Source organism: Dermacentor silvarum, chromosome 1 (genome assembly GCF_013339745.2).
Source record: "Dermacentor silvarum isolate Dsil-2018 chromosome 1, BIME_Dsil_1.4, whole genome shotgun sequence".
Taxonomy (NCBI): domain Eukaryota; kingdom Metazoa; phylum Arthropoda; class Arachnida; order Ixodida; family Ixodidae; genus Dermacentor; species Dermacentor silvarum.
The window spans coordinates 431,934,933-431,955,217 of NC_051154.1; the positions used below are offsets into that span (position 1 = coordinate 431,934,933).

Consider the following 20,285-nt stretch of genomic DNA (forward strand, 5'->3'; position numbering starts at 1 on the left):
CGCGCGAGGAACGCGTTTGCTCACGCCAGTGTTTTGACAGTGGTTGTCTTCGGTCATCGAGTGGCATCTATTCATATTTGCTTGTGCACGCTGACACCATGCTTGTTATTTCAGTTAGTAAGCGAATGTGTTCAAATTTATGCAGCCAATAAAACCACTATCCTTTCTCCGTATAGCTCTCTACTAGTAAATTTGCTATCGCAATTTATGCTTCGCCTTTCGGGCGAAAGTGCCACTTTTTTGCAAACAGGTTTGGTTCTTTACAGGGCAAAGAAGACTTTATATACTACTCTTCGTGGGAATTTGAAGGCACCGACACGACGTCTTCGAGGCCGACTGTTCTTGTTACCGATCTGAAGCCTTGGGCGTACTATATGGCAAGCCTCGAGGGTTGCCTTGGAGAAAACTGTAGCGCTGCAGTGAACACGACATTCAGAACACCACCAGAATGTAAGCACGCATATCTTAAAACACACCTCAAGTGGAACTATATATGGCGAAAAAGCATACATCCGCAAATGTATTATGCATGCTGCATATTTATGCATGTGTGCTAAGAAATTTGTCTATGCAAAAGAAACTTCTGACAAATAATTTCGAAATAGCGTGTTCTACCCAGCTACAAAGCGTTGGCTTAAGGGCACGGACAAGAAAAGTTAAAGAGAAAACACTTGGTCAAAATAATTATATTATATAGGTTCATAAAACCGGAGGAAGGGAGGCCAGAGGGTAGCTTAGATGTCCAAATGTATTTAATACGAGCGTGTGTGATAACGACAAGACAGCGACGGAGATGAAGCTGTCGTGACGTTGACTGTGACGGAATGGCAAAGGCGGATTGACGGTAATGGTCACGCCACCTGTGCGCATATCGCGTAGCCCCGCTCATCCAAGAAAACCGTGGAAAGCTCTATAAGAAAACTTTCGCTTAGAAAGATCTGGGTGCACATTTTTGGAGTTATACATCAGCGTCGCTGTCTCACAGAAAAGCCACAGTGTCCTCCATGGCTTGACAAGCTGAGTATTTCGCCCAATGACCTAAACCAACTCTTTGAGGAAATGGCCAGTAGCACGAATCTGACAACAAAGATAGCATAATGCTAGTTCTTCCATGTCACTTAAACTATACGCGGCAAAAGCTGCAAGACGTACGAAGTACATTTTACACTGACAGTTGTCATAATAAACGCGGCATATCGTTTCGTACAAAAAAACAGCAGTAGGGGACACGTTCCTATAATGATGCCCGATCGTTTTTCATGAAAGGTATGTCTATGATTGTGAAAGAAAGCCGATCTTGGTTATGTCACTGCTTCCTACACGCTGACTGTCATTGTGCGAACCACTTACCCAGTATCGCACCATTTTGTTCGATGCCAGTTTATTGACTTTGATTTGTCGGAATGTGGCCAAAGGAGTTCAATGACATACAACCCTCATGGGCCTGTTTCCCTCCCGCTACCCTTCAGCTTATTTCACAGGAACTGACGACGGTGAACGCCACACAAGTACCGCCAAATGTAACTATATAAAACCGCGCTAATACAGCACGTACCCGACATGCTGGGGAAAGGGTGGCAAACAACTAACTTTGTAGTTTGCACAGAACAGAGTGTTCAATATTCTCTTTTATCTGTCTCTCGCCTTTTCACTCTTCAAAGACTTACCAGAGCCCACTGTCATCAGAGTCGTATCTACAAGTAACAGCTCGTTCGAACTCCTCTGGTGGTTCCCGACACGTGATATACGCCTCTACGACGGCTTCCGTGTGCGCTACTGTCCGACGAGCGCTGCCTCCTGTGTCCAGATTTACACCAAGAAAGAAGAACTGACTGTGCGCGGGCTCGATTCTGGCATGACCTACAACATTGACGTGCGCGCACAGTTCATAAGTACGGACGGACGACTGCTGTTCGGGCGGGCTGCATCGGCGTCGGTGACCACGTGGAAAGAGCGTAAGTGCTACGTTCGCCTTCTCTACCCAGACCGGTCAGTGTTTCTGTGTGACACCTGAGTAAACCTCTTCCCTAGGTTTTACCCGAAGCGATAGCATCACCCCTGGCACCGAGTGCTCGTCGAGCCGCCAACTATCTATTGCTGGTGCGCTTTCATTCTCGTAATGATCACAACAAGAAATGGAGCGAGTCTTCTGCAGAGGACGCACAATCCCCTGCACCGGCCGCTCCTGGATATGGTGCAGGAGAACAGGAGATCTTATTTTAAAGCGACAGCGTTAAGGGCCCCATGTCGCAGAAAATCTGGCCTCGGTGACGGCGTCCGCGGCTGAAAAAAAATCATCCCGAACCATCCCGACCACGCAGGCCCTCCACGTGACACAGAGGCATTAGTGAACTAATTGGAGTTTTCAAAGTAAAATCCTTCAGGAAATCGTAAACTACGACTTAACCACAACCTACAGACAAGATAGCGTCGGATTGTAATTTTAATATACGAGAAACATAATTCTGTTACGAGGTTACTCCCACACAAACCCCTTTAACAGCATTTCTACCATTCCTAGAGTGGCGCACCCGGGTAGGTTCGTTCCACTATTAAAGGCGAAGCTTAAGCGTCCTCCATTTTTTTTCCTTAATTAGGATCGTAGGTCATGACTTGCGCCAGTAAAACGAAAAAAAGAGAAAGAAGAAAGCAGTGAGTAATTAATGGTGCGCTTCGGGTTACACAAAACACTTTCACGAAGTCTAAGAGAGAGGTTCAGTATGTGCCATTAAGTAATCGTTAGACAGTGAATTTCCATACATAAGCCATAAATGCCCTTTTGGAAAAGCGAAGAGCATAAAAGAGCAGAGGCAGGGGCAGCCCAGTAAATGTTCATTTTACTTTTTTTATAGCGGGAAGATATGCTTTTCACCTAGCTTTGAAGATGAGACACTGAATTGCAATTTCATACGCCGAACGAGAGACGAACAGTACAGAATCAGTGCATCCCACCAGCACTAGCCTAGTGTGCGTTCTCAAAAATATAGGTATAACGGTGAAGCTAGAGAATAAGCCCACCCGCCGTGGTTGCTCAGTGGCTATGGTGTTGGGCTGCTGAGGACGAGGTCGCGGGATCGAATCCCGGCCACGGCGGCCGCATTTCGATGGGGGCGAAATGCGAAAACACCCGTGTACTTAGATTTAGGTGCACGTTGAAGAACCCTAGGTGGTCCAAATTTCCGGAGTCCCTCACTACGGCGTGTCTCATAATCAGAACTGGTTTTGGCACGTAAAACCCCATAATTTATTTTAGAATAAGCCCGCGCAACGAATGGTGGAACGTGAAAAATTGCGCTGATCCAACGCACATATTGGTATCTATGTGAAGCCAAGCTTTCGTGAAAGGGTTCATCAAATGGTACACATTCGCCCGTTTCGTTCCTATGCCCGTGGCGTAAAGGAAACTGGCGCGCGCACAAGTGCTCTCGCACACGCGTGCTCCGCTATCTGACAACTCGTGTATAGCATGGTAAAAAAAATAGTTCTTCCGTTTTATGCGCCAAAACCACGCTATTAGTATGAAGCACGCCGTAGTGGGGGACTCCGGAATTATTTCTACCACCTGGTGTTCGTGCACCTAATGCACGGTACACGGGCGTTTTTGCATTTCGCCCGCGTCGAAATGCGGCCGCCGCGACCGGGATTCAGTCCCGCGCCTTCGAGGTTAGCAGCGTAATGCCGTAGGCCCTACACCCACACGATGGGTCGTATATTGTTCCTGTGACGGTGACAAGAGCTTTATTTGGTCCAGAGAACCTGTGGCCCGGGGGAGCCGAAGGCTCCCTCAGGTCAAGTCGGTGGCTCCGCCCACGATGGCACCGGGAGGCGAAGGCCCGTTGCGATGCCGTGGGCCTTCTCGACCGCCCGGAGCTGGATGGGATGCTTGTCGTTTCCGAGGGATTCCTCCCACCGTTCCTTGGTGGCAAGTGTAGAGTTTTCTAGGGCTCATGAACACGTGGCGATTATATCAAAGAGTTATAGTTGGCGTTGGCGCAAGCTTTGGCTGTTTGCCGCTGCCCACCGAACGGATATACGCGCCATGACAAGTGGCGCGTTTAGCCTAGCCATGCCGAACACCAGGCAGGACTCGAGCGGCCAGTCGTGCCTCGAGTGCCTCGAGTGACAAGTCGGGCGGCAATTTCGCCTGTATTCGCGGGCTCCTTTCACGTTCGGAAAAGCGCTTTTATGTGGCGCGTATTCAACAGAAACAGAAAGCTGCATCAATAGGCCAGGAACAGAAGTCGCAACAGAAAGCTGCATCGAAAGCTTCTCATGTTGCGTTACAACTTTCTTATTGATACATTTTATCTAATTATAACAATTGAGAAGTCGATTAATTAAGAGTAAATATCTAATTAGGCGGAATGCAAGAAATTATCTGGATATCTCTAAGTGGCTGCAAACAACATTGCCTTGGTTCTGTCCAGCCACGTAGAATTTGCATATTTTTAATGTTTGGCCCAAATTAAGTGAAATTCCCTATTTGGGTGCAGGCTCATTTACACAATGCCATGTCAAGACTCCGTAGGCATAATCACGGCCCACTGTACGCCTATTATGCGCCTTGCTCTATTTGGTCTTGTGCAGCCGAATGGCTACACTTCAATGTACCACGGAGGAACATCGGCTGGAGCGCCGAGTTCACTATCTCGCATAATGCCTATGACGCGGCGAAGAGCGCAGCCAAGGTGTATGTACGCATGGTAGCCAAGCTGCCATAGAAGCCCATACGTCCTACAATGGCGGCTTGTGGAGGCATGGCAGAACAATCTACATCTCGCGGGGTCTAACTTCTCGCTGAAAAAAAAATCACCGACCATTATGACACTTCTTAATGTGAAATTTGAGCCCAGCTTTCTACGTGTTTTCATTTCGCGATATATTGGCTGGCGCGGACAATCTATTTCGTGCGGCACGTTGCAATCGGGAGATCGCGAGAGGCAGCGCGCGGGTGACGCGTGGGGGCGATTCACAGCAGCCGCCGCACACAGAACTCCACTCATGCAGCGCTTTGTTTCTATATATATGGTATCGTTGAACTCGTTCGCCGCATGCCATCGGTGCCATGCCATGACGGCGCGCTACTTGATAGCATACCTGAGTAACTCAAGCAGGCTAGGTGACGATTTGTCCCCGCCCCATTTCAAACGCTATACCAATAAATCATCATCATCAAACTCCTTCGCTGGTTCCCCTTACAGTGACACTTATTCCCAATAACATTCAGCGCCCCCTGTGTCTTGCTCTACGAAGCCTTTGGACATAAGTGCGAATGCCTTATCCAGTGAGGCGGCATTCCTGTTATACCGTAAATTTACACTGCAAGGATTAACGAGACCCGTACCGCGGATATTTTTTTCCGGAACAAATGGGGTCTGCCGGTCGTTCTTTAGTCAAAATTGACTCTCTTCTGACGTACCTCTAACTAATATGATTTGAGCGTGCACGTCCAAGGCATCTTAGCTGCAATTTTTTTTAATTAATCAGGTGCGTTCGACGGACTTTCAGAAATACTACTGCGTCCGTTTAAAGAGTTCTATTCGCCGGGCGTACCTCTGACCACAAACTAAAAGTAAAGCTCAAGTGACCATGATAGCATATGCATTAATTATTTGACCGCAGAAAAATTCTGCTATGCAAATGTTTATAAACAAAAATGAGAAGGAATCATGCTCTAAGTTGTTGTTTTCCTACTGCCTTCTTGTTGTCTCCAATGGTGCCATTCAATTATTCTTCCAGACGGGTCTATAGTGATGGAAAAATAGATACACTTGAGAGAAAAAAAATTTTTGTAGGTAATTGCAAGATTTCTCATTAAGGTAAAAAAGAACAAAAGAAAGAGCTCCGAATTTCAGAAAAAAAAGAAACTCAGAGCCTATATGTTTCCTAGGAGCCTAACTGCATGCTTTTAAAATAAGCTTAGAAATGTTTTCTGTAACGACTATTTTCTATGCCTCACACGCAGTCCCCGACCTAAATGTCACCTATGAGGCAAGAATTCAAGACGACGTTGGAACCTATTTGCTAGGCTGGGAGTGCGCCAACAGCAACGTCGACTACTTCGAGGTATGAGTCAGTGAGAGCTAGAAAGGAACATTTAAGATTCCTATTTAAGACAGTGAGTGAATACAAAGCCGTTGGCCATAATTTCAATCTACAATTGCGCGATGCCGAAGCCACATATAGGGTCATGATGGCGTCGGCTATTCTCTTATATGCCCTGATTGGAAATGTCTGAAGCGGATTGTCAGAAGCGGTTGACAGTGACAAGGCTTGTCTACGGTCGCTTGTAATGCAAAAGAATCTGCCACCAACACTCAGCGGTGGTATGTCCTCTTGCTGTACGGCGAAAAAGGTGTTTTTCGTGAAAAAGGATTGTCATCTTTTTTGATTTTTGACAGGGTCCAGTACAATATTCTGTTTGGTACTCGGAGTTGTTGCAAACCCAGCAACTTACGTCTTTTTTTCTGTCGTTTTTACCCTTTCTTGGGGGGGGGGGGCAGGGGGCCTTGTGTTGTCCAAATGCAGAGACAACGGGGACGCCCTATGTACGAATGAAAATACATGGCGCAGCACATAGCATTGGAACTTTTACGGCTTTGTTGTTTGGCCTGTACTTCTCACGGCTTTCGATTCGATGCACAGGAATTCCTTCAGTTTTTCCCCCTTTTTTTATAAGAGCACATGCTTAGTCTATCGGTGAGATCGTTCAAAAAGAGACGTCATCGGCTTGCAGGAGAAATAACTCTACGATGACATGTGCGTTGAGGGATGTTTCTGAAATGCATATCCGTGACCATAGAGTACCGCAAGGTAAGTGAAACCTCCCACATAGCTCTTACATTGGCCATATAGCTTTGACAGTAAAAGCACGGCTGGCGAAGAATTCGAGTTCTATTGATATGCATCATTGCAATGCGGGCGTCGTCGGGCACAAATCGAAAACAAAAAAATGAATTGCATGTGAGTGATCCCGAGCCCCCCCCCCCCCCCCCCCACCAATGTACACGGCATACAACAAGGATTACAGAAAGAATATAACAAATATACAATGAAACTGATTAAAAATGCACAAGCAACTTCAGATTCACTCTTTAGTACAGTATAATACAAAATGAACAACTTCACAGTAAAACACTAAAGATCTAGCAGGAATGCATAGCAGCGACGAAAAAAATTCATCCTATCCAGAAATTTACTTGAATATTGCGTACACTGCATTTTTCAACCCAAATATTTTTAGAGGTTAGTTTATTTAGTAACAACGCAACAATATGACGTCGCATCTGGGGTTCATGTTAAGTGCGAGACAACGGAACGCACCAGATTTTTTTTTAAGTATAAACTCCATGAAAGCGATCTTGCGCTGTCGTCACTGCCTTAAATACGTAATCATGCGAACGGCAATTAAACTTCGCTGTTCGATATCTCAAAGCACGGATACGCTAGAAGAATTCTGCCAAGTGGAACTCTCTAGAAACACGACTGCCTCTAACATTTCAATACAAACACGCCTGCTTACTGCAACCAGTCAAAAGTTAATTATTCAATTTTTGTTTATTGCACTGCTAACAGCGATAATTATCGTCTCACTTTGTGTCCTCCTCGCTACATAACGCCACTGTTGGGGTGGTCTTCACGTACGTCTCAGCGTCTAATTAAAAAAAAAGTGTCTACTTAACCTTGATCACCCTGTATATATACGTATATGCCGTAAATCCCCCCTCACGTTATATTTGTGCTCGCGCTGTTTCCGTGGAAATACGCTATATACGGGGTGATGATGTTTAAGTTTTCCGGAATTTAGAAAAATCGCCTGTGGTAGGTGACACATTTCTAGTCGTTGAGCAGGGTAGATCACTGAGGCGGATATTACTAGCACAAGAAATCAAAACGCATATTCGACGAATTTTAAAAATTCACTAATTACCTTCTTAATTACTTCACTGCTCATATTGCAATTTACGAATTGTGGCGCGTGAGTTTGCAAGAAGTACTCGCCGTAAAAATGTAGTTGTTCCACATATTTTTTTACCAAAACGCTCTTCTGTGCACTGAAGCACAAAATTATTGGAACGCCTATGTATTTCGTCCCACACTTTGTAAAATTATATCTCCAAACTGGTATGATCCTGGAAGGTCATTTCAAGTGGATACGTCTTGCAACTCACTAGCTCCAATTAGTAAATTGCAATATGTGCCACGTTGTAAGTAATTAGGAAGTTAATTAGTTTTTGATAATTAGTTGACTGGGTGTTTCGATTTCTCATACTAGTAAAACGGTTCATTAGACAGACCAACGGGCAGAGAGACATCGGAGAGTGCATAAGGTATCCTAAGAATGCCGATCGCATTAAAGCCGCAATGCACAAAACAGAAAGTGTTTGTGTTGTTTCATCCTACTCTCAGTCATTTCTATAGCTCTGTTCTATCCGTGACAACATTTAAGTTTCAAGCACTCCCAGAAACGTCACTCGTGTAAATTGGTGTTTACGCTTACCGTATAATCTCGAGTGACTGTCGCACCCGTGCATGAACCACTGCCCTAAATTGACAGCCCGATATTTCGAGAAAGAAATTCCAACCGAGAAGCAATCGCGTTCGGTCTGCTGAGGCCGCGCGCGTGCATCAGCGTACTTTCGCGCACCGCTACTGTGTTTTCACCTCTGACGTCCGGGGTCCGGCCACGGCCAGCTCCTCCGTGTTCCTCCGTGGAAGCGTGCAAGTCGCCGGCGTCATCTTTTCTTGGTGCGGTTAGTTTTCGCAGCCAGCTCGTTCGGCTCATCTGTCAGCTGCCGGGAGTCCGCAGAGGAGAACCAGCGTTTGATAGCGTCCGACGCTACATTTAACTCAAGGTTGTCACGTATGCCGACGAGCGTGGCAAACAAGCAACCGGCTGAAACTTCGACGTCGACGGCAAGTGCTTATGTCGGTGATTGAAACAGAAGAGCTCTCCGCAACAAAAAAATCGAGGAAGGAGCTTTGTGGGCAAGCGGGCAAGTTCCGGTAACTTGTGTAAAAAATTAAATCAAGTGACCCGGTCCCTTGTCAGGACCGGAGGACGTCAAAAGCGCGAGAAAGAGCGGCCCTTACACGAGTCTATACCGTATTTCAATAAAATGAGACTTCAAAACGTTGCGCAACGTTCCGTTCGTAACGTCGCCCCATTTTTTTCCAATTTATGTTATCTGTCATCTGATCCATGCAGCCTAATTGCTTTATTTTTCGGGTATGTGATTTGTGAACGAGAATAATTACCGTACTACATATCTTACTCCTTAAAAAGGCATGAAAATATGTACAAATTCGCACAAGCATTTTCTAAAGGCACGCTAAGCTAATTTTTCTGGGCATTTTAACAACCATTCACCCAATTGCAAAATTAATCGCGACTGATCCACTGTCACAAAAGAGCGCGTAATCAAAGCGCGCGCCGCGTGTCACGCAAGCCAGCGAAAGAACACGCCGGCCCCACGGCAACTTCAACAGAGGGGAAGAGCGCATACGCCTCAACGGCCGACGCGAACAACAGAGTTTATAAGCACCTGCAAGTCACGCGAAGGCGACGATAACAAGAGCCAGAGAGAGAGCGCACGCGTACCGAAACACCTTCTTACTCGGCCAGTCGAGAGAGAGAGAGATTACTACAGTCCGAGCGCGCGCCCACAGTGAGTCACCACCCGCCCCCCTCGGCGACGCTCCGACGGCGGCGGTCGCAGATGCGCGAATGAACTAGAAGATTCCCAGGCTTTGGCCATGCTACGGGAGCACGACTCTGATAGGAAGATTCAAGAATGCCTGTGAAGGCTATATAAAAGCCAAGCGCGAATCGGAAGAGATCGACCCGCTCCGGTGAAGAGATGTAACGTGAAGACTGACCGTCTGCGCAAGAAGGGGATTCCCCGGCCAGCTAGTCGACGAGTTAATCGAGCATCTGCATTTCCGGAACAAGTTCCTTCTTCGAGATTTGCCTCGAGATACGCCGAGATCGTCCGGCTCAAGACCAGCACGGGTGAATACGATTGGGCACTTAGTGTTCCTATTCATTTTGTACTTCAGGTGTTGGACTTTCCCGTGTTGGATTTTCCCGTGTTTTGTGAATTCACATCTGAATTGTATTGTCAAGTTTCTAGCCTAAGTGTGCACGTGTGTGTTGTAACTTCCTTGTGTGAAGAATATATCTTCTTGTATTGACAACTCTGGGCTCTGACTGTCTTTCGACAGCAGCCGGCGTTCGCTGGTGCATCAGAGGGCCCATTACTAATTTTCCTTGCTTTCCTGCGATTATGTTCGGAAGCTGAAAACTCGGCTTGGGAATTTGGTCCGGCGTCTGCGCCTCCTTCACGGGGTGTTTGACTATATTTCTGGCGTCCGCGACAGGACCTTTCTGGTGCAAATTGTGCGTCCATAGACGCACAATAGACGCATAGACGCAGAAAGAGCCTAGGGCCGTTTACATTGCCATCGTAAACGATTTTGAGTGTTGCACCACGTTTCACTAACTTGTGTGCAGAAACCAGTTCGATAGTTGAAATCTACGCAGGTATTTTTTGCACGCGGCTAGATTTTCCAATCGCATCCTGGATCTCGAGAAATTAGTTGCCCTTGGTGAGAAGATGGGTCTTTCCGGAGCGGAACTACGGAAGTCGGTTAGCCAGAAAGAAAAAAAGCTTTAGAAAGAGAGAGAAAGAAGCTAGCGGCCGAAAGGGCCAAATAAGAAAGAAAAGCAAAGGAGCGACAAATGAAAGAAGAAAGAGTAGCAAAGGAGGGACATATAGAAGAAAGGGAGGCGAAGGAGCGAAAAAAACAAAGAGAAGCTGAAATAGCTGAGAGAGAAAGACAAAGGCAGCTCGAGTTAGAACTCGAACGACTTCATGTGCAGCAGCAGAAAGACCCTGCCGCTCTGGCAATAGTCGATAGCACTGAAAGGGAAGACACTAGCTTCCCTCTGAATCCAGGCAAGCTGCTTGTGGCATTCGATGAAAGAAAAGATGACCTGGATGCTTACTTGCACAGATTTGAGACAGTTGCTAAAAGCCAGAATTCGCCAGAGGATAAATGGACTACTGCGTTGAGCACGTGTTTGAGTGGCGAAGCACTTAGTGTGTACGGAAGGCTGACGCCAACCGATGCCTGTAATTATGGAAGGGTGAAAGCCGCTTTACTAAAGAAATTTAGGTTCACTGTAGAAGGCTTCCGACATAAGTTCAGGACCGGAAAGCCCGCCGATGGCGAGACGGCCACGCCCGAGGCTCAGCCACTATTTTGATAGGTGGATCGAACTTACAGCGACTGCACAGAGTATGGTGCGCTTAGAGAGCTTCTGATCAAGAAGCAATTCCTCATCAATTGCCACCCGAGCATGTCAGTCTATGTGAAAGAAAGTAAAGCTAAATCGCTTCAAGATATGTTGGAATTGGCATACCAATTTCTAGAAGCACAGGGAGGCACCAATCTCTCCAAAATCAAAAAAGAGGGGCCAGAGGACGCTAAGAGACCGGCATCCGATGAAAAGAGAAACCTCAGAAGCCTGTTCCGAGGTGTTAGCTCTGTAACTGACTGGGCCACCATGCTAGCAATTGCCAGAGCAATTTTACGCGTCCCATTGAATTCAAATGCTTTAAATGTGGGCGAACGGGGCACAAACCAATACATGCCGCAACGGAGGGGAAGAAGCTCCCTAGGCATCCTTAGTGTATGCCCCGCCAAAACACCAAGTAGAAGACGCAAACGCCGATTTCGTAGAACTCCGAGACGGAAAAATAATTCCGGCCATTACTGCTGTGGTGACACAACGCCCAGAATTTCCCGTTAAGGGAATGCCTGTTCTTGCCGGAAGAATGGCAGAAAAATAAATCGCGGTGTTGCGGGATACCGGCAGCAGCACAGTGATCGTACGAAGGGACTTAGTCAAAGACGAAGAGCTCACAGGCGAAACCAGTTTAGTTTACCTGGTCAATGGTACAACTAAGAAGCTTGCCGAAGCCAACATTGAGGTCGAGACTCCATACCACAGCAAGAATGTCACTGCTCTTTGTATGGACAGCCCACTGTATGACTTAATCATAGGAAACGTTGAGGAATTTCGAGCCCCGGACGATCCGAAACCTTTGAAGGAATCACCGAAGATCCAACCCTCGACGATCGAAGAAGCTCGCTGAAAACCATCAACTGCTGACGATAGCAACGCGGCAGCTGTCTTTCGAGCTCGAGCGAAGGCTCATGCAAGGCCTATCCAGCCCCTTTCCACGCCCGATTCCTAAAATAAACCGACCGGGACTCATAACTACGCGAAACACTATCATCGTAAGAGAAAGGACAGGAAATTCAAATTTCAAAACCGTTGATGATTAGTGTGTGGTGCAAAGTGTTTTGATGAGTGTGCTGTTTCTTTATTTAGTCATGCATCATGAACATAGTGCTGTTTGTTAGAGGTCTGTAAACTACCATGTCATAGTTTTGTATACTGGTTGCCCATGTTCTATTTCATATGTTTGCCTTGTTACGCGATATATGTATTTTTGTGTAGTACAAGGGTACTTGTTACACGAGAGATGTGCTGTTGTGTAGTACAAGTGCACCTGTGTTTCATGTGTTTGTAGCCGATGTATCGAGTGATGTGTGATTTGTGGTGGACTGATCTATGGATTTACGGACTCGTGCGTAGTGGGCTTTTGTGCACGCTTCTCTTGTGTTTTCTTGAATATTATTGCATAATATTCTTAAAGTTGGGGTCAATGTCACAAAAGAGCGTGTAATCAAAGCGCGCGCCGCGTGTCACGCAAGCCAGCGAAAAAGCACGCCGGCCCCGCGGCAGCTTCAACAACGGGGGAGAGCGCATACGCCTCAACAGCCGACGCGAACAGTCTAGAAGCATGTGCAAGTAACGCGAAGGCGACGATAACAAGAGAGAGAGAGCGCGCGCGCCGAGACACATTCTCACCCGGCGAGTCGAGAGAGAGAGAGAGAGAGAGAGATTACTACAGCCCGAGCACGCGCCCACTGTGAGTCACCACCCCTCCCCCCCTCGATGAAGCGCCGACGGCGGCGGTCGAAGATGCGAGAATGGACTAGAAGATTCGCAGGCTTTGGCCATGCTACGGGAGCACGACTCCGATAGGAAGATTCAAGAATGCCTGTGAAGGCTATATAAGAGCCGAGCGCAAATCGGAAAGGATCTGGCCGCTCCGGTAAGAAGATGCAACATGAAGACTGACAGTCTGCGGAAGAAAGGGATTCCCCGGCTAGCTAGTCGACGAGTTCATCGAGCGTCGGCATTTGCGTAATAAGTTCCTTCTTCGAGATTTGCCTCGAGCTACGCCGAGATCGTCCGGCTCAAGACCAGCACGGGTGAATATTAGGGGCGAAGTACCTTTGGGCTGAGACATGTCCCTCGTCGCCCGTAGCTCTGGATTGCATGGAGACCGCTGGGGGAGATGCGGTGCACAAGGGCGTTCGTTCCCGACGCGCGCTCTCTTTCTCTCTCGTCCGTAGCTCTGGTTTGCATGTAGTCCGCCAAGGGCGCTGCGGTGCACAAGGGCGTTCGTTCCCGACGCGCGCGATCTTTCTCTCTCGTCCGTAGCTCTGGTTTGAATGTAGTCCGCTAGGGGCGCTGCGGTGCACAAGGGCGTTCGTTCCCCGACGCGCGCTCTCTTTCTCTCTTCAGCCATGGATGATAACGGTCGCTTCTGATAACGGCGTGCCCGCTATGGATGAAAAGGCGAGAGTGGCGGCTCAACTGCAAGCGGAGTCGAGGGCTCGCAAAGCTTCTGCAGCACGGCGACGCACACAACAAGCGTATCCAGAGTCTAGGGCGTGGGAAGCTGCAGCAAAACGGCAACGCCGGCAAGCGGACCCGAAGATCAGGGCTCGCGAAGCTCGCGCTTGAACCGAGCATCGGCGTCATCAACCTCAGGTAGAGAACGCTTCCGGCGTTTTGCCGCCGCTTCCCGCGCTCTCGCCGCCTCTGGGTCCGCTTGCCGGCGTCGCGTTTGAACCGAGCATTGGTGCCACCAACCTCAGGTAGAGAACGCTTCCGGCGTTTTGCCGCCGCTTCCCGCGCTCTCGCGTGTACGGGGGGGAGGGGGGACTCATGGTTACCAGAATGATCCCCCGGTGCTTCGCCCACTCATCATCATTCACTTCGTGGATATGCGTTGTTTTTTATTGGACACTTAGTGTCAATATTCATTTTGTACTTTACGTTATTAGTTATTTTCCTGTGTTTTGTGAATATCCATCCGAATTGTATTGTGAAGTGTCTAGCATAAGTGTGCACGTGTGTGTGTAACTGCCTTGTGTGAAGAATATATTTTGTTGTGCTGACAACTCTGGGCTCTGACTCGGTCTTAGGACAGCAACCGGCGTTCGCTGGCGCACCGGAGGGCCCATTACTAATTATCCTTAATCTTGTGATTATTTTCGGAAGCTGATGAGTCGGCTTTGGAATTTGGTCCGGCGTCTGCGCCTCATTCACGGGGTCTCTGACATCCACTAATAAAGCCCTAGAAAATAAATCTTTTATGGCGGTTTTCAACTGTGATCAAAAGTGATCTGAGGCAGGTGCTTTGAGAAATCACTATTTACATAATAATGTAATTGTACAGTTGTAGTACAGAACACGCTGAGCATACAGGCACTTAGGAACCTCGCAATATTTACAGAGTACAGGGGATGAATCTAAATGAAATGTACGGTGATGACAGTGCCCGACAGCGCAGAAGCAAGGCACAAACCATAACACGTATTAATTCAGAAAGAAAATTTTACGTATAATGACGAAGCCTTAGCGTTTACGACTTAGAACGATGCCATGACGGTATGTGTAAGCGCGATTGAACGAGGACGTTGAAAGAAACAGAGCCACAGAGACAACGCTGCTTTCAATGGTAGCCGCTGACTACAACGTACATTCAACCACAAAAGTTTGCGGACCACGCGAGCGCGTGGCCAAGAGCCTCTTCGCGACACTTCCGCTACGTCACCAGCGATCGACAGCAGCGCTACGTTGAAGACGCATCCCTCCTTAAATCTATGGCCTGTCTATTTTCGCACTGTGCGCAAATAATTTCTACCTATCTCTTTCAACGTGACGCGCTCTTTGTTAGCCAGGGCTACTTGCTTATATTTTGAGAGCAGAATATCAGTACAAGTAATCAGACAGCGTATTCTTCGGCTGTTATCAGTTCTATTTTCGCGTAGCCACGCTGTTTTTTTTTTTTCGTGAGTGCGTGAGTGAGCGGTGAGGCAGCCATGGGACACAGATGCTTAGTCAGTAGGCAGAATTTTTCCGTTCCTCCCCCATCGCTAAGTGACAGTAGCGGCCGGGATTTCATCGCCTGCGCCCAGGTTTTGCTGCGCAAAGCCCGAACCACCGCGCTGCTATAGTGGTTACATTTAGAAAAATAAGAAATAATCGGGTGCGATGACTCTTTTTATAACCCTTTGCGACACGGCGTCCTCGTTTGGGGACTCGAACTTCAGAGGCGCGTCCCACGCCATGTGTTTCTTCAAATGACCTAAAACTCAGTGTGCACATTCGTGTCCGCTTCCTGATGGGACAACTAGCGGTCAGTTAACTTCATTGTCCTGCGTATTGCTGCAGATGATCACTTTGCTGGAGACACTACCATGTTAGACAATCGTTCGACGTGCCGCGTTCCAAGACCAACGTCAAGAGTATTTTTTTTCTCCGGTCGACACGAATACTACCGAAAAAGCAAGTGTGCATGCGTTTCGGGCCTAATAGTTGATTCTTTTTATGCAAGCATTGAAGCTGACGCATTTCAGAATAATTAGATAATGAGTTATACGCTAATTATGTTTTTTACTGAAACTCGCACAAAACAGCACATTGCTTCGTCTTCTTTCTTGGAATGTAATAGTGAGCGTCTTGAAATGATGCCATGCGCATTTGACGCATTTGCAGACAGTGCATCATAATTCGTGTCTGAAGGGGATGAATTTATTCACAAGACATTTACAGAAGTGTCATGAAACATAGGTCTCTCAATGATCTTGTAGGAAGTGAAATGTCCGCCGTTTTCTAGCACCTTATTGATGCGTGTGGGCATCGACTCGTACAAAGATTCAGTAATCTCCGGTCGACCGCGCAGGCTTTCCCATTCTTGTGCGATCGCTTGCCACAGCGTATCGGCCGTGCGGCCGCGGTTGGCTCGTGTGGACAGCCGTTTCTTCAACATGCCCCAGACATTTTCTATGGGATTCAAGTCGGCGCCACATGGAGGCCACTCAAGCTGGCAAACAGCATGTTCTTCTAGCAATGACTGGACGATACGTGCTTGATGGATCGGGCTGCGGTCGTGTTGAAAAAAAATAGCAGCCGTCGCTGAAGGGACCGTCCAGCGCATATGGAACGAGGTGTCTAGTGATGACGTCGCAGTACCGTGACGCAGTGAAGGGCCCTTCCAGACGCACAAGGGGACCAAGGCCATCTTTGCTGATTGCTCCCCACACGCTCACGGAACACCGTCTACTGGATAGAACACTCTGTGTGTAATTAGGCAGATATCTGCAAGAAATAGCATACAATTGGGTTCCAGCGGCGCGTCTAAAAATGTTGTGATTCCTCTTGCGTATGAACTTTATAATGCTGTTATAGAGTTGCAATAGAAAACGTGCAAACATCATTAGATAGTACTGAAAGACCCACTGGCAGCTTTTAATTAGCTTCAGAGTAAGTAGTACTATGAAACAATCGTTAATGTTTTCAACATAATACCACTACAGAAAAATGTCGTAATGTCCAAAAGCTCATTTTACGTGAAACATGTTGTGATGCAGAATTAGCTTCGTGAATTAACTGCCAATACACTGTAAACACACCTGCAGTTTAGTGGACGCCAAACCCGCTTCCGTTGGTCCCAGCGCGTGGAAAAAGTTGACCCGTCGCTAAAGATGACATCGCCCCATTTCTCTGCTGTCCAATCTTTCATTGCTGTAGCGAACATGAGTCGTTCTTGTAGCTGGCTGTCTGAGAGGCAGGGCTTCTGTGCTGCTACGAAAGACTGCAGGCCAAGCTCACTCAGCCTTCTTCTTACAGTCTCAGACGATACCGTGAGCGAGAGCGCTTCTCGGATATCCTCTGCACTTTGAAAAGGATCAGCCACGATGGCGGCCGTAATCAGGCAGTCCTCTTCCTCAGTCGTGGCCCTTGGACGCCCACTGCGCTCCATATCTGTGAATCTGTCATCGTCGCGGAAAGCTTGAATAATCCTATTCACGGCAGTCCGGCTCCTGTTGGTTCGGCGGCAGATTTCGCGCTGAGGTATTCCCTCTATAAATAAACGCACAATGTGCCTTCTTTCGTCAAGTGGAACACGCAGCGGCATCTTTCCAAATAGGCAATCACCACGTGGCCTGAAGCAAGTCTACTACGTTTTCAGCGACTGATGCGAAGATGCGCCTATGTGTGAAAGAAAATTTTCTATGCATCCGCTTTTTCTTTATTTTTGATGACAGTGAAACACCTCCCTACCCTTTCTCTCAAGACGCAGAAGCAGCAACACTCATTGGACCAAGATGCTGCCAACCAAAGTGCCAGTAAACTTCGCGTAAAAAAATCGTCGCAGCGCTTCGTGAAACTTATCTACCCACTGGCACACCAGTCGACAAAGGTTGCAGTGATTGCTCCGATACTGCTATCAAGCCAGATATGTGGCGGTCTTATCGCAGACAGCGCTCTGCGTCAACACAACGAACTAACAATGTCATGCACGGGAATAAAAAATTAACAGGCAGGCGAGTACCAAGAGGGCTCATATCCGGGAGAGCGCCCCTGTCGCCGCTAGGTGGCATACCGCTAGGTGGCGCGGATAGGCAGTCTGGCACGCGCTCGCGTGGTCCGCAAACATTTGTGGTTGACTGTACAGTGTACAAGACATTGTACTATCCAGCTTGCACCCATCGGAATGGACAGAAATTGTAATATATCAAAGAAGAAACAGCTGAATAAGAAATATCTAAAGTGATGATCAATACGGTAAATAAATAGGGAGTAGAATTATCAGGAAATACATTTGGGAAGGAACACCTTCCCCTGTTACCATAATTTGCATTCTGTGTACTGAAGCTAGTTTCGGCGTGACGTTGAGCTCAGCATAAGCACCGCAAACGAGCACAAGTAGTTGGGCTGTGTGAGATCCGTTGATTCATCTAGCGGAAAAATGGCCCCCAGCGGGCCGGCTGTCATAGGAAGAACTACTGCCGTCCGCGGGTCATCGGGAATCGTGCGCGGGCTAACCCAGGCCTGCGGGCCGTAGTTAACAAATGCGTGTATGAGAGTTACAGAATGACTGCCAAGGAAATGGAAGCGCAGTCGAGTACGGCAAACAATTAGGCGGTGTGATAAAGTTAAGAAATTTGCCAGCGAAACTAAGATTAAGCTAGCGCATGACAGGGGTAATTGGAGAGCGCTGGGAGAACCTTTGTCCTGCAGCGGATCTAAAATTATGAGTATGATGACGATGATAATTATAGTTTTAAAATAATAGAAATTGCGCATGACGAATTTAACTCGCAGTATTAGCAATGGATCTTATTGTGTGTTGTATGTTATGTTGTTGCTCTGAGACATTCAGTGAATGCGCACTTGGAGAAATGTATCTCTAGAGCTTAGGGACTGCATTCAGAAAGGGTTTCATTCGTGTGTGCTCGTTGTCACTGGCCGGCACCCTTTGCTAATAAAAATTTGGAGGAAGCTTAAGCTTCGCCTTTAAGGGTGGAACGTGATAGCATTCAAAGATCCCTGACTGCTTGTCAGGTTTTTCGGCAGCTGCAGCTTTCTGTGTTCTACAACTTCGCCTCCGCGTGAGGCAGCCGAGGAGGCCAGCGCCGTATGGATGGTGTTTTTGCAAGGAAACAACTGGGGCGCGCCGCTGTATGAATGGTAGAAATGCTGGAAAGGAGTTTGTGCTTAAATTTCCTCTTAAGAGAATTATGTTTTCTCATATGAATATACGAGAAACATAATTACGATGCGACGCTATCACTTCTGTAGGTTGTGGTTAAGTCGTACATTATGATTTTTCTGGCGCATTTTACTTTGAGAAATGCAATTAGTTACTAGCGCCTCTGTGCCACGGGAGGGCCTGCGTGGTCGGGGTGGCTCGGGATGATTTTCTCGGCCGCGGACGCCGACTCCTACACTGGCACCGGATTTTCGGCGACACGGGGACTTTAAGGCTATCGGGTTAACATGGCCGGCATCACGATATAGTAGAAGTTAATCTTGCAAGCAGTGCTGGCGTAATAGCTTCTTGTGAATGCGGGCACTGACCTGAAAATTAGGACATTGTTGAAAGTTATTGCCCTCTTTCTTTTTCTCTATGTATGAGCGTGCGCATCGGTTGCGCTCCGTTAAGCACGTCAGTAAGCATGGTTTCTCTTCTTTCCTCAGTACAGAACAGCGGAAGAAGTACCCTGGACCCGATGCACTCATTCGGCTGACTGCGATGTCACGGTTAATAACGGACGGACCACCGCGTTCTCAAGCGGATATCTACGGCTGACCCACCAAGTAACGGACCCCGGCTTCGTTGTCTTGGTTCGCGGCTGTAATGACCATGGATGCGGACAGGAACGCTCTCTGTGGGTGAACACGCGCCTTCCAGGTATCACTTTCGGCCTTTTCCGTGCTTACTCTTTCGTATCTATCCAAATCCGACAACCCTTCAGGCGATCCTTTGCCAACATGGTAAGCAACAACGCAGACAGCGTGGTCACCGTTTGATGGGCTGCTAATGCTGTTCAAGAATATGCGCTGCAACTTACTCACAGAAATACGGCAGATAAAATACCTGAGCTATATTTTTTGGATTCCTTCCACCGCAGCTGCAGGCATTCCTCGAGGTAATGAGAACACATATTACATTTAGATTAAACTTGTTGCCTTTATAGCGAAAACAGTTTGAAGATGGATCCGATTGCGAGACTTGAAGCACTTCCCATCATTCGAAGAGTTTACATCAGCTTTTAGGTTTCCAAAAAGCTACCGCTGCTCATACCTACGTGCAGCGGTAGTGAACGCGTAGTCAGTGGGTCTCAGCCGACCGCAGCCACAAACGAACACCACGGCGTGGCACGCCTTTGAAGTCATCTGCTACGGAAAAAAAAAAGAAAATGTGGCGTGAATGCTGCGCCATGGTGCGAATGAATAATCCCATATGAGTACTGACTGGGACCATCTTTGCCTCGATCTTGAACTCAAAAACACGTTGGAAAGCTCGTAGGCTATAGTGTTGTGTTTGCTATGCTGACTGCCATAT

At 47.6% G+C, this 20,285-nt stretch overlaps 1 protein-coding gene across 2 annotated transcripts in view; it reads left to right on the forward strand.

The window, feature by feature from the left end:
* Positions 1-269: 269 nt before the first annotated feature.
* LOC119437691 (uncharacterized) overlaps positions 270-20,285 on the forward strand; it is a 92,835-nt gene continuing 72,819 nt past the window's right edge. For both annotated transcript variants that reach the window (XM_049660775.1, XM_037704677.2), the window contains exons 1-4: positions 270-450; positions 1,662-1,955; positions 5,966-6,066; positions 19,418-19,631. In XM_049660775.1, coding sequence (XP_049516732.1) covers positions 375-450; positions 1,662-1,955; positions 5,966-6,066; positions 19,418-19,631 — 685 coding nt within the window. In that variant the 5' untranslated portion in view covers positions 270-374. The remainder of the gene's footprint in view (positions 451-1,661; positions 1,956-5,965; positions 6,067-19,417; positions 19,632-20,285) is intronic.